A 14,237-nucleotide genomic window follows, 5' to 3' on the forward strand; every position below is an offset into this window, starting at 1 on the left:
CACCAGTCCACTTACTTTAGGCATCTCATTTGAATCTGTAATGGTGTTGTGCTCTTATGTGTCAGTTGGTAAAAAACAGGACTGCAAGGGACTGTACTGTGGATTATATGGGATGATTAATTAAGTTTTGTTACAGTTTAATCGTGTTTGGATTAGTTGATTCAGTTTTGAGGTGGTAAATGGTCTTTTAGTTTTTAAATGTAATTTAAAAGACTATTATGTATAGTAAGTGCCAAAGAAAAATGCTCTTTTACTGCAAAGAACTGAAAATTTTCTCTTGTGAATGGTTGCTGGCTTTTCCACTGAAGGAAACCATGTAATGGAAATAGCTTCTTGCCTGTTCCATTTTACCTATGGATTTTTATCCCTATCATCAAAATTTTGTACAGTTCAAAGCTGACTTGTGAACAATCCAGTCAGGAAATAAATATTTTCAGAAAAGCACCACAAAGCTAAAAATGGACAATTTGGGGTCCTAAGAGTTTAGGCTTTAAAGCCAAGATACTCTTTTCTTAAAGCCAGTGAACACAGCTACTAAATGACTCTTTAAAAGGACTGTGGTCCTTTTAAAGGGGCCCACATAGTGCACGCATGTTGGCGTCATTTTGATTGCAGAACTAATTCACACACAGCTGGATGTCACTGTAGACACTGACATTGCACTTGTCACTGCAAATGTTTAACAATCCCTGAGATTTTAAGCTAAGCATTAGGAAAAAATCCATAAATCTCAGGATATTTAATGCAATGGAACAAGTCAAGAGGTTATTGGACTGCCACTGCCAGCAACATTTAAGGATAGACTAGGCATCAGTCTGCAGGAAACTCCTAAGCAGAGCCTAGCTGAGATCAAGCAGATCTGAGCACAAGCTACAGAACAAGAATCTCAAACCATTCAGAAATACTTTGAGTCCATGTCTAAATTCCTCTTCCTTGACAAAGTTTCTTGGAAGATTTGGAGCCCTCTGCTGTTACGACGTGATGTCAGTTAGGGCCAGCTCTGCTATTTAATCAGACTAAAATCGTACTTGATGGGATGCAAGGAGATACACTAGATGATTGTGCAGAATTCTCATTTCATGGAAAGGCTGATTTGGTTTTGTTTCACTTCTTAATCTGTGTACAATTTCATAACGAAAAAGGCCCATGAACTGCATATGAACAATACTAATGAAAAAAGTACACTGAACAGCTGTGACTAACATTAAATTTGTGGACCCCTTGGCACGGTTGAAACAGGAAAGGGAGCAAAGTTGCCTCTTTGTGCTCAGCAATTTGGGCTATGTTCTGCAGCAAAGCTGAAGAACCCTAAAGCTACTGAGATTCTTACAGTCATTAGACATGGCTTTATAACCCTGCCTTGTCCTATCTGGGCAGAAGGACGAGCTTACTGAATTTGCAGAACCAGCTCTTCACTTCTTCAGGAATTATTCTCAAGAAAGGAGGTGAAAATTGAGAGGATCAGGAATACTTCTTGCCAGCAAACTGACAACAAAGAGACAGGGAGATACCTGAGGCATAATCCCTTCTAGGCACGTCACTGAGAATACAGTCACCTGACTTTGTAATTTTGTTTTATGATATTAAGAAAGCACTTTAATGACTGTGTACCCCTCTCTATTAACCACTGACAGATTTATATATTTTTAAGGTGCTCATTGCTTGTAAATTTAACAATGCAGATGAAAGGACACACTGCCAGAGTAAGAAATGGGCTATAGATTTGCCATTCAAATCACAGGATGCATCATAGATTTCAGGAAAAGTTCAAACCAAAGTATTTTATATGGGTCCAGCAACAAAAAGAAAGAAGCACCCCCACCAACAGGACATTTTCTATCTGAAGTCAATAATACAATTTATGACATAAGTTATACAACAAATCAATAACAAAGTGAACTCTGAGTGACTATGTTTTAATGGATAAATCCACCAAGATCCATCTCCTTATGAGGATTCCCACAGGCTGAAGACTTCCAGAAAATAATATATGTTAGAAGAATACACACTAGAAGAAGTTTGCCTTGTTCTTACTGTCATCCCTAGATCACTGTCAGAAAGACAGCGGACAAATGAACCTTTCACCTACATCAGTAGAGCCACTCTGATTTTCCTTAAGTCAAATTCTAATAAATAAAATGATATTTCCCCATCAACAGTTCTGCACAAGATAATGGATTCTTAACAGTTAAAAAACAAACCAACCAAACCCTCAAAAACCCAAAGTGTCATAAATATCCTTTATCTCTAACTGTACAATACATTTTTGGATGAAATATGACAGGTAATGCTGGTTTGAACACTTTTAAGAGACTTAAAGTGGATTAGCCTAACGTGCAGAAGCCTCTCATGCTAACACAAAAGCATCATGTACACTCTGTCGTGGTCTTGATCCCAGCTCACGACCTTAAGACAAACTTGTGGGAAGTTTTTTTCCAGGTAAGCATACCCTGGATATTCTCTGCTTCCCAGCAAACATGGAAACAGAATATGAACTACCGGAGGTATCTTTAATTGACACTGAAGTTACACCTGGAACAGTTCAAGAATAGGAAGAATGTAAAGGTACTCTAGAAATCTACATTAGCAACTTCCTTCGTGATAAAAGGGGGCACCCTTGCTGTTTTAGTACCTGCTAGTGCAGTACTTGCAGCAATAATCTACTAATTTGCAGTGGTGTAGCTCAAGTGCCTTCACTGAGACTACTGACATTCACAAAGTATTCTGTGGCAAATCATAGCTCAGTGACCTACTGAGTTCTTTGGAGAGAAAGCTACTGTGCATTGCAGATGATGATATGATGCCGATATATGCATATCACTGTGTTTAAGCAACTTGTAAGGTTACTGCAAAGACCAGTGAGTTGTATTAGATACATTCCATGAAGCAAGTTAACTGAGGGTTATTGCATGCCCTGACAGAGAGAGAACAAACTTTTAGCCATTATAAATGGGAGTCTAACATCTATTTTTATCACACTTACTCAGTGGGAATCACAGAGTCTTTGAAAAGACTACTGCTACTCCTGCAAAGTGATGACCGTCTCTGACAACTATCAATTATCCCATACACAGCTGGATGCAAGGTTCCCTTCCTATAGAAGGTAAAAGATCCTTATCCTCTAACACTGCTTTAAATAGCTACAAGCACTTAAATACTTGATTAATAACACAGGTAGCACCTGCAGCCTTTTACATCAACCTTTGCAGCTTTGAAGTACACCTATGATTCACACACATTGAAGGAAGCTTTCCCCTGTGTACCAATGGACAGAAGGCAGAAGTGCTTACATGTGCCTGAAACTGGTAAAGCTTGAATGCTTGTTCCAGAAGTTTCTTGCGCAGTTCCACTTTAGACTTCAGGGCCTTCCAGCTGGTCACTATTGCCTGCTGCTTTGCTTTCAGATCTTCTACCTGCTTCTTTGAGCAATGGGTCAGCACATGATCTGCAGAGTGGATCAGCTCCTGCAGCTACACACAGGGATGAAAGAAGAGGGTATGAAGAGAGTCACAGAGATCCAGCTAATATCAGAAAAGTTATGATAAGGGCTATGTTAATTGTACATGAAACTACAATTTAAGCAACATTTTCTGACCTAACTTTTCTTGCGCTAAACAAAAGCTTCCCTAATTTCAGTTCTGTGGAATAACAGTGACATCCAGTGTTTGCTAAGGCTCATCACAATGGTGTTTTTTCAAATAGGCAGGCAGATTTTTTTTCTCCCTTTTACTATACCATACATGAGTAATGCAAATAATAGCTAATCATACCTTGTTTTCCCCAGTCACCATATAGATTAACTGTGACTACATTCTCTTCATGCATTTCTCATGCTTTTACCTTTAAAAGTAACAAGCAGCTGGTGGGATCAATTCTAGTGTTATCTGCCACAAGGCCAAGATATGAGGCCACTGATAAATGATAGTGGGATAACTGCTTCAGTAATCTCAATATAACACATGCTGTGTTAACTACACCATTACATTTACTAAACAAAGGGATGAAGAAAAAACTTATACTAGCTTTATTGGTCTAGTTGAAGCTAAGCAAATCTCCTATATACAAGGAAGCTTTCTAAACAACAGCTGTTCTCGTGAGCTGAAACTTTTCACAAGTTTGTATGATGAGCCCTATCCTTCTTTCTCACAGCCCAATTCCTACCCCTCTAAACTTGTTGAAAATTCCAGACTGCTGCCACATCCTTCCGTCTATAATTCTCCATAGTTAATCAATGCATTTTGTGTTCAATGAATATTCAGTTTCTCTGCACATAGAACAGATTCTGGATTTTTCCTTGTAATCACCTGGAACACTTTGAAGAAGGTGGTAAACACATAAAGCCTGGCATAATCATACATTTCAAACAGTAATCAAAAATATCCCTGTGAATCACTTCAATAGTCAGCGCTCATTATAATATGTCCCTTATTTGTGAGGTTTTAAATGACATACTTTATCATTGCCATCTGACCTTGAATATATTAAAAAAGCAGAAGACTAAGGAAGATCCTCAGAGATTTCCAGGCTCTCACAGAGAGCCTGTGATAATTTGGTTCACAATACCAAATTATTATTATGACTGTCTTGGAAACTTGAATTTTGCTTACACATTAAAGACCACAAATGACTTTCATTACCTGCTGCTCATTCCCAGAGAGCTCGTGCTCCAGGGCCACATGGTTCCGGAGCTGGGTTTGCACACCTCTCATGTCCTTAGCAACATCATCTGGAATACTTTTGGACTTCTCCTAGAAGGAAGAAATCAGAGAAAGCTCTGTTACTTTCTACTTCCAAGCAAAACACACTACAAGCCTACTTTAGTCATTTTGTGTAGTGCAACTCACTGCACAGCTAAGGACATCCTGGGTTACTCAGCTATGATAGGTAAAAGGAAGCTAGAAAAATCTGTCCTAGTACATCTGTCCTAGTAACTCACTTGTAAGTATCTTAGTGATTAAGCTACCCAGCTGGACTGTGAGAGATGAAGTTTCAAGTCTTTCCGTGATCAGACAATACAGGAGACTGTCTTACAGGCTTTGAGTTGGGAATCAATCTTGAATAGGTACTGCAGTGACATATAGTGAATTCTTAAAGTAGCACTAACAACCAAGTTTCAGGCCATTCTTTGCGATACAGGTGGTCTATCTATGAACTATCTTTAGATAAAAATTTAGTTACACATGCTCAGGAAAGATGAGTTAAAAATGGCATATATGCAAGGAAAGATTACTGTAAAGATGACAGAAACAGAGAAACCAAACATTTATTTAGCTCAACAAAGGTTCTGAGGGGATTTAGTTGTTACACAGACATGCACTGGGAATACAGCAAGCAAAAAGAAACGGCATTTCAGCTGGAGGACAACACTGTTGCTAGAATAAAATAATTACAAACTTGTTCCAGGTCAATTTAGGTGCAAAATTAGAAGAACATTTCTAACCATTGGAGAAGTGTATTTGTGTAACAGATTCACAGGCTGGTTTGGGGTACCAGCAATACATCTTGGTAAGGTGTAAAAGGACATGCACGTTGTAGTTGCCTATGATATGATGGCACTGGAGTCAGTGACTTAAGCAAGATCTTCTAGTACTATGTTGCTATGAGAAATGGCTTTCCTTGGTAGACATCTGACCAGGGTACACAGGAAGGGATGGGCAAGATGACTGAATTGCTCTCCCACTCAGTAGTGAAGCTTATTAACAAGATGCGATGCAAGAAATGTGTATTGGTTGCCTGGGACAAACTCAGCATGGGGATAAACCAACAGCTGGTCTGTGAAGTGTTTCTGAACTATCACATGTCACTGCCACAGAATTAACTACTTCATCATTTAAGTTAAATATGCACCAGGTTCTGAAAACCCCAGCTGGTATACAGTGAAATATTATGATGTTTGATTTTCCATTCACGACAGGGAAAGAAAACAGGAATAACATAGTTGAATAAGACAGCCTCTGCCAGCATAAGCAAGTAGAAAATGAACCACACGTAACCTAACAAAGCCCTGTTGCCTTGCAAACAGTGGAAGCTCTGTTGGATTGCCGCCTCCTGTACACATCTGCATTAGGGAAACCACACCTCTCATTACAGTAAGGATGTGGTTTCTCCATTAATTTTTTCATAATGCCTAGGTAAAACGGAAGGCTGAAGATTTTCATTGGGACTTCTCCCCCTAGTTTTCACACTGGGACTGTTTGGAATTATTGCCAGTACTGCGCACTGAAATGAGAGGAAAAGATTTCTGGCCCAGCTTTTCACATCAGGTCACACGATTGCCTGACAACCTTCCAGACTAATGGTCACTGTAATCCAGACAAATGCCTTTTTCACAAGACAGTTCTTTTTACAGCACATAAAGCTCCAATGGTGTACAAAGAAGAACCACAGTGAGGCAGTAAACAGTTTCTTAGTCAGGTGTGATGACTGCACACAACGTTACTATATGCATTGCACTGTGAGACAACTTAGTTCAAGCCCTGGTCTTCTCAGCTTATCCCATAGATCAACAACTTTATCTGCACCTGGTTTCACCAATGGTTCTCATAAGGTGAACACTCAGGCATCTAAGGATTACCCAGGATTTTTTTTTTTAACACTTTGAGTAATCACACAGGTTTCTTACTGAGATTTTTTTAGAAGTCAGCAGTAAGCATGCTGAGAATCTTAAGAATACTCCACAAATTAAGCTGAAATGAAGTTTTCACATAATGAGACTTTCCCATTATTTTTTACCTCAATATGGGCCAGAGCATCTGTCAGATCTTGGTAACACTTGTGAATCGCCTCAGCATCTCTCAGCCGCTCACCTCGTAATCTGGTAATTTCTAACAGCTCCTCCCAGGAGTTCCTACAAGGGAGGATGGGGAAAAGAATCACGTAAAACATTCAAACTAGGAGTAAAGGAGATTAACAGTCTGAAGAAAGACTGAAAACAAGACCTCCTCTTACTTTATTTTTCATTCCTGCCATTAAATTCTGTTGGAGTGATTCTCTGAGGGACAGCAGGTCTCTCACCCTACTCTGTCCATGTCCTCCTGTCTGCCCCAGTCACTTAAATAGATGGTCCTATATAAGTGTGCCCCTTTCCAATATGCTTTTCAGGTTTTATACGCAGGACTTGGAGGACTGAGTCAGACCCTACTATTCCTTCATGCTTCTCTTTTGCACCAGTTTGGACTGATGCCAGACATAAGAAGCTCAGAACATATTAACATTGTTCTGCAGAGCAGTCATGGGATTCAAACTCAAAAATCAGAAGCAATAAAGAAGCAACTAAACTCCTAGCCTTTCAGTTAGGTGGTCCCTTTTCAAAGGGCAAAGGAAGTTCACTCATCCCTTACTTGTAAAGCACCTCTGATGCAATTTACAAGAAGCCAAATCAGCAAGCAGATAATGTCTGCATTGTAGTAGTCTATTTTTAAATGAGGCATGGCAGCAGCTCTATATCAGTGAGCAAACCACATATTTTGCAATTAGAGAATTGGGTGGACAGGCCTTATCCTTTTCTAATTCTTTTTCACTTCCTCCTCCTTGAGAGTGAATTGAAAGGACAAAGCATTATACAACTAACACAAGTCTCTTACCTTAGCTCTTTCTGCTTCTGCCGAATTTCCCGGGACTCGGAATGCCCACAGTTCAGCAAGTTGTCTGCCAGCTGCTGGCAAGTCACAACTCTTTTCCCAGCTGCTTCCAACTGGTGTCGGAACGTGTCATATTTGGCACAAAGTTGCTTTTGAAGGAAAAACAACAATAACAAAAAGGCATTTTGAGTGCTCTCTTTTCCCAAACATACCTGCTCAGCTATCAGAGGACAGCCAAAAGACAGGTAATAAGCTGATCATATTTGGAAATGGAGAAACTGCAGAGAATGACTGGATTTTACCTCCAAAGACCATGAGGAGCTACAAACTATTAGCAAAACATGAGGTTTGTGATGCAGATGGGAGGCAGAAACATTATTACCGGGGATAGAAGCAAAGATTCAATGTACAATGAATTTCAATTATTAAATTACATGTTTTTTCTTCATGAATGCAAATGTGTATTCAGTACTATAACTGAATAATGTAGTCCAATTTTAAGATTTAGGACACAAGATATTTTGAAATCAATCATAAAAATGAGGATTCTGAATAGCTATTGATTTCTAATGGGCTGACAGTAAATTAGTTTAGGTGCCATGTGAAGAGGTATAGATGTAAATGTCTGTACATCAGCATTTGTGATGAAAAAAATTCTTAATGGACACCACACTAAAATATCTGGTTATTAAAAATAGAAGGATTACTCTCTGAAGGCACAGGCATTTTAGCGTGCACTTGTTTCACACAGCTCAGCCCCCATGGTAACAGGATGTGTTAGGCAATGCTGCCTGCCTGTCATTACAAGTCAATCCTTCCCACCCACTCTTCACCCTTTTCTCTTCCCATCTCCCAGTTATTTATACTTATTTCTTACATTGTCTTATAAGTTTTCAAGGACAACCTTAGAATCCTTTTACAGTCTCACAACATACAGTTTGGTTGATTTTTGATCTGTTACTCAAAAAACTCACCAAGACATGTTCATAATCATTTCCATAGTCTTCAGAGCTGGCTGTTTGTTTCTGCTGAGTGATCCAGTCTTGCAGATCTTCATATTCTCGTAGAAATTCATGCAAGACAAGAGTCTCATCCAGCTTCTTCCCTCTGTTGGGGAAAGGAGACAAGACAACACATTTAGACCAAGGAGGACAATCAGTAACTTTCTTCCTATTAATCCCCCAAACCTCTCACCATCAAGACTCATTCTCTTTAATGAAAGAGCTGGTTTTATTTCTCAAGATTGGAAATGACATTTGTGAGATGACAGCTGTCAGCCAGGTCAGACTCATTGGCTGAGTTTCCCAGAAAAGCACTGTGCCTAGCTGAGCTCTCTCCCTGATTTTGTTTTTTCTTTTTTGGGGTTTTTTTGGTTGGTTGGTTGGTTGGTTTTTTTTTTTCCTTCCCATAAGAATACCCTTCTTTTTTTCCAGATCTGTCCTGATCTGTCTTTCTAAAGATAATTGTAGTACTTATGAAAATGAGAAGGAAATCTTTCTAACTGAGGATGGTGCACCAGGAAGGCAAGCGCTATGAAAGCCATTTTATGCAATTCTGTGCATATTGCCTGTGCAGCAAAAACTGCAACCTGTTGCATATTTCTAATCATCTAGAGTATCTTATAACACAGCCTGACATGTTACAGGCCTTCCACAGTAAACAAAATACCATTTTTTCATCTGCTGACACTGCCTGGCCATTGTGCAAATATTCCGGGAAAGATGAACCTGGCTTCCCTATTTGAATCACAAATGCTCATCACAAGAGATGTAGCCTGCTGAGAGAGTTCAGCCTGCCAAGGAGAAGGCAGATCAGAGGTACAAACCAGAGCACCAATAAGGCACCGTGAGACCCTGGTTAACATTGTGTTCAACACACACAAGTGTTTTGATATTTCTAGATTGAGTATTTCTTTTTCTGAACTCTTAATTCACAGGATTTTCTGTTGATGCTTTTACTTTTTTAATTGTAAACAAAAATAAAAACACAAGGTAAAATATCAGCATTTCCTCTAGGCTTAATTATTGTAGTATTCAGACTCATTTATTTGATATTCTACTTGCAGAGCCCCATTCCTTTTCTGAGTGAAATTTTTGTGGAGGAAAAACCCAAACTGTTCAGACATTTGTTCCTGTTGTTAAACCAGAAGTGTTTAAAAACCCTGTGTACAAGCAAACTGTCCTGTTGTAAACATCTTACTGTAACAATAACAGAAAGGAAGTGAAATGAAAAGTAAATGACTCATTCAAGAATAAAACCCTTCTTATACTAGCACAGCCACTGGGCATAAAGATAAGTGTAACTGTAATTGTCTCCCTTCTGCTATGTAATGAATTAAGTAATTTTCCAGCAACATTAAGGAAACCTTTTAAAAACATTTTTTTTCCTTTTGATAGCAGATTCCAAATACTACAAAGGCAAGTCAGAATCCGGCATCTCAAGCCACTTTACAGGAGGATGATGAAGGGTAAAGAGGAAATTTGGGGGCTTTGAATCCTTAATATGTAGCAAAACTCCCTGAATAAAATGTAGAGTTCTGGCTTAGCAATAATGAAAAGCTCATAGGTGCACAGAATTCTACTATAGAAACAAGCAATTTCCTAAATAAAATTGAAAAAAGAGGAGATAATGGATATGATCTAAATTCTGGTGAGGTAACTGGAGATATCCTTTATTGACTTCAGTGGGCTTTGCGTCAAACCTAGGATCCAAGAGGCAGTTCTAGTTTATACCTTGCTGCTGCTAGTTCCTGCAGCTCTTGGAGTCTTGAATGAACTTGTTCCTTTGGTGCATCAACTTCAACATACTGGATGGAGCCCGCAAGAGGAAGAGTTTGGGCACTTTCACTCAGTTCTTTCATCAAATTTTGGTAAATGGCAATCTCATGCTCCAGTGCCTGGCAGAGAAAAGAGTGGATTGAGAGCCAGTTGTCCAAGATATCCACTGTTTGAACTTTTGCACCAGCCTACGGTGTAGTCGTTGAGACATTAAAAGAGGAGAAAAACTTTCTGGAAGCATGTGATGTTTCCAAGACTTGATCAATTTTAGATCATTTTCTAGCAACATTTTTTGGAAAAAAAGTGTACATAAATTCAGACAAATTAGGCAAATGAAGACAATTAGACAGAGAAAAGTATTCCTGGAATAATACTCTATCTGTATATTTGATTCTAGGAATAAAAATAAGGCTTCTGTATGCATCTGTTGAGACTGAAAAGCAGATATCAGATCATAGCCAGTTTTGGCCTCAAAAATAAGATGAGAATATTCACCATTCTCCTTTTCCCCCAAACTACATTTTTTCCAACCATATTAGTAAGCTGCATTGATCTCGTCTATCCGTCCATTCACATGTAGACATACATCAACGCGAAATATATTGTAGATGGCTGGACACTTAAGTACCAGTGAGAGAGAAAATTTTACAACTACAGACAGACCAGAAGATCAGAACAGCGTACAGAATTTAAGCAGAGAAATACCTTATGTTTCTTGAGGAGTTTCAGTGTTCCATCTTCATCCTTACCATAGTCCTTGCTTGTCACAAGTGGATGTTTTTCTGCTATCCAAGCCTCCAGGTCTGAAGTACTCATTAAAAACTATCAGTTAAAGAGAAAGCAAATTAGTTTCTACCTCAACTTTCAAAATACTCATGTCATTTTTTTGACCTAATAAATTCTAAATGGAGGGTGCACTGTCAGATTTCCTGTGATGTTTTATTAAATAACAAATAAAGAATATTTAATCCCAAGAACTACTATTCTACACTGTTGTTCTGTCAAATTATATGAAGGTGAAGGAGTCCACAGAAGGAAAACTTCAGTGCAGGATAACTAAGGCCCTCTCCAGGCATCAAAGCTCTGGCAGTAAGTTTCAAGTTGTCTCACTTTTCTTTCTTCCAGTCACTATCCTTACTCGACTTTTCCTTTTCTTTATTCACTAAGGGTAGGGGATAACTGTGTAATATCAGTGTGATATTTCTCCTTCCCCTTCCTGAGAAGTTCAAATCACCTATAAAAATCAGGCTTCATAAAGCCTATATTATGGACAGCTGTTTTTATAGATGGAAGAAATAAGAGCCAGATGATTAAATTCCCCAGGGAACATACTTTAGGTGGGTCTGTGAACTCTATGCAAATGCTGTTTATGTCTACAGAACTGCATGTGTTATCTGAATAACTGTACTCCTACATGATCCATTGATGACAGAAAATTTGGATTATCGAGATAAATATTTGCATGCAATTTTTTTTTAAAAAGACTAAACATAAAGGTCCAGTATCCTGTTGAAAATAACAGGGCCAGAAGTCCTAATTTGCTCTGAAAGAGTGTTATCAGTTTCTCAGTATCATTTTGTTGCCTGGAACATTGTTGCCTAGAACAGGCAAAGATTGGATGGCACAAGAGATCCCTTCTTTTCTGATTTCCTTGTCTTAATTCTCCAGTATGAAGGGCCAGCTCAGGATCCATTGCATTACTTAAGTCAAAGCCTGAGGCTGTATAAAGATACTGAGAAAGGAGCTACTACTAGGAGAAATGTGTGTTCTACACACAACCATAAGGGATGGGTACAGAGTCCAAGGAAAATCTCTAGAGCAGCAGCTCTAGACTGGGGGCTGCATTCAGCTATGCAGCCCAGCCCTCCATTCCCATGAGTCTGTCCTCAGGAAACTGAAGTCAATACCAATCCCAGCAAAGCTGTTTTGTTATTCACTTTAAAATTTTGGTCCTCTTGTTTGTCTGAAAAAGCTACTGTGTAAGCACTTTGCTGTAATTTGTACCTCCTGGAAGCCAACTGAGTGCTGCAGCTGCTTCATCCTTTCCTCACAGGCCTTCTCCAAGCCCTGCCAAGCAGCCACAAGCTCCTGGCATTTCTCACTTATTTTCTGAGCTGATGGGTGCTGGCCTACAACCATTGTCTTTCCTTTATCCAGGACCCGCTGGACTTGCTGTTTGTGGGCATTCACTTCTGCCTGCAGTTCCTGGGAATGAGATGAAAGAAAAAATAGGAATAAAGGAAGGGTATGTGAGGACAAAGAAATTCTATGTGCTCCTAGTCCTAAGCAAAAGTGGCAGCTGGTGACAGTGGGCAGAGTATAGCCAGTGGACACAAGGACTGTCTGTTTCTACAACAGCTGCAGCCTCAGACACCCGTTCCAGCCCTGCTTGTATAATGCTCTGCTCTTGGTGCTGCCATTGAGGGAGGAGATAAGAGTCTGTAACGTGGCAGCATATATCCCTTAACTTCCCTACACCCTCAGCATTACTCACCGAAGTCCTCAGCCTGGTGCTCTGGCCTGATTCTACCCCTTCTCCTTATCATGCACCTGCCCCTTCCCCTGCCCAGCAGCCAGGGAGGTTTGGGAGATGGAACAGAACAAGGGATGAGACACAAAGCTGGGGGATTCAGAAAAGAGTGTTGAGCAGCTGATGGGAAAATAAAATATCCCAGAAGATGAATGGGTTGGAGGATGACGCGAAGAGAGACATTGTCAACAGTACCATGAAAATCATTAGACTCTTGCTCCATAAAGCCTCCCCACTGGTCTTAGAACTTTCTCATGGAACTTGCAATCCAGGTGCTGCAAATTCCAGTGTTGCCTGTGATGCAGGGCAGCTCTGAGGTGCCCCTCCGGCTGTGAGGAACTGCTACAAAGAATCAAACCCTCCAGAAATCAGTGTTAACTTGTCTTTATAAATATATTGACTGTGGCTTGTTCAAACCATTTTACAAGCAGTACAGAACTAAAAGAAACATTAAATGGTTGTTAAATGCTCTCCTAGGGAATCTAGCATGCACATACCTCAAGACTGCATGTATAATGAAGCAGTAAGCAGAGAACTAAAATAGGATGAGCGTGTAACAGTCAAAATACTCAACCCAGATCAACCCACAAAGCAAAACCCTCATTTTTTCTGTTTAGTGTGACGTACGCTAGCTTTTTATCCACTTCTAATGGGAAGAGCTACAAAATTTCTCAGAATAGTAATACTGCAAAATACGACAAATTTTGCAGTTCCCACAGGAATTTTGTGTTTGCTCTGAAAATCACCACCACATTGCTCACTTGTCTCAATCCACTGGAAACATTCTAGCTGGGCTAGTGCTGGAATCAGAGAATGTATTCATTGGAAGTGTACCAATAAATTTTGCTTGCAACAGCCTTCCTGAAGGTAGAGGAGAACTGTGCAGGTGCTGGTTTGCAGGCTGAGGTGAAATGCAATGTGCCAATGTGCTATAAAACACTTGATTAAACGAGTTACCTTGTGTTTTTGCAGCAGGTTTTGAGCCACATCCAAGGATTTCCCACAGTTGGTGGAATGGGCAATAGGCAATCGTTCATTAATCCAGTTCAGTTCCATGTCATGATAATGGTAGAACTCATAGAGATCCACTGCAGCTTCTAGCAACTTACGTCTTTCATCAAGAGGTGCTTGCAAAGACTCAAACCTAGGGGTCATCCATTAAATATATGTTAAAACAAAGCTTTATCCTGAATCTGCCAGGGGGAATTAGGCTATGATACCACTGTGAAGATTAGAAAACACTGGACACTTCTTTGCAATTAAATTTCAATGGTTAGTGCTGGCTGCACGTACAAGAATCCCTTCTCCAGAAGGCTACTTTTGGCAAATAGACTTACATGATAATACTAA

The 14,237-nt window shown here is 39.6% G+C and overlaps 1 protein-coding gene across 1 annotated transcript in view; it reads right to left on the bottom strand.

Moving 5' to 3' along the window:
* Positions 1 to 14,237, bottom strand: part of SPTBN5 (spectrin beta, non-erythrocytic 5) — a 108,270-nt gene that overhangs the window by 60,548 nt on the left and 33,485 nt on the right. The window contains exons 26-34 of the mRNA XM_009473764.2: positions 13,845 to 14,031; positions 12,362 to 12,562; positions 11,063 to 11,179; positions 10,313 to 10,476; positions 8,555 to 8,687; positions 7,584 to 7,729; positions 6,733 to 6,847; positions 4,638 to 4,748; positions 3,291 to 3,470 (exon numbers count right to left, since the gene is read on the bottom strand). Coding sequence (XP_009472039.2) covers positions 3,291 to 3,470; positions 4,638 to 4,748; positions 6,733 to 6,847; positions 7,584 to 7,729; positions 8,555 to 8,687; positions 10,313 to 10,476; positions 11,063 to 11,179; positions 12,362 to 12,562; positions 13,845 to 14,031 — 1,354 coding nt within the window. The remainder of the gene's footprint in view (positions 1 to 3,290; positions 3,471 to 4,637; positions 4,749 to 6,732; positions 6,848 to 7,583; positions 7,730 to 8,554; positions 8,688 to 10,312; positions 10,477 to 11,062; positions 11,180 to 12,361; positions 12,563 to 13,844; positions 14,032 to 14,237) is intronic.

The sequence above is a fragment of the Nipponia nippon genome, unplaced genomic scaffold (genome assembly GCF_047370975.1).
Source record: "Nipponia nippon isolate SJK-2023a ecotype South Korea unplaced genomic scaffold, ASM4737097v1 scaffold_10, whole genome shotgun sequence".
Taxonomy (NCBI): domain Eukaryota; kingdom Metazoa; phylum Chordata; class Aves; order Pelecaniformes; family Threskiornithidae; genus Nipponia; species Nipponia nippon.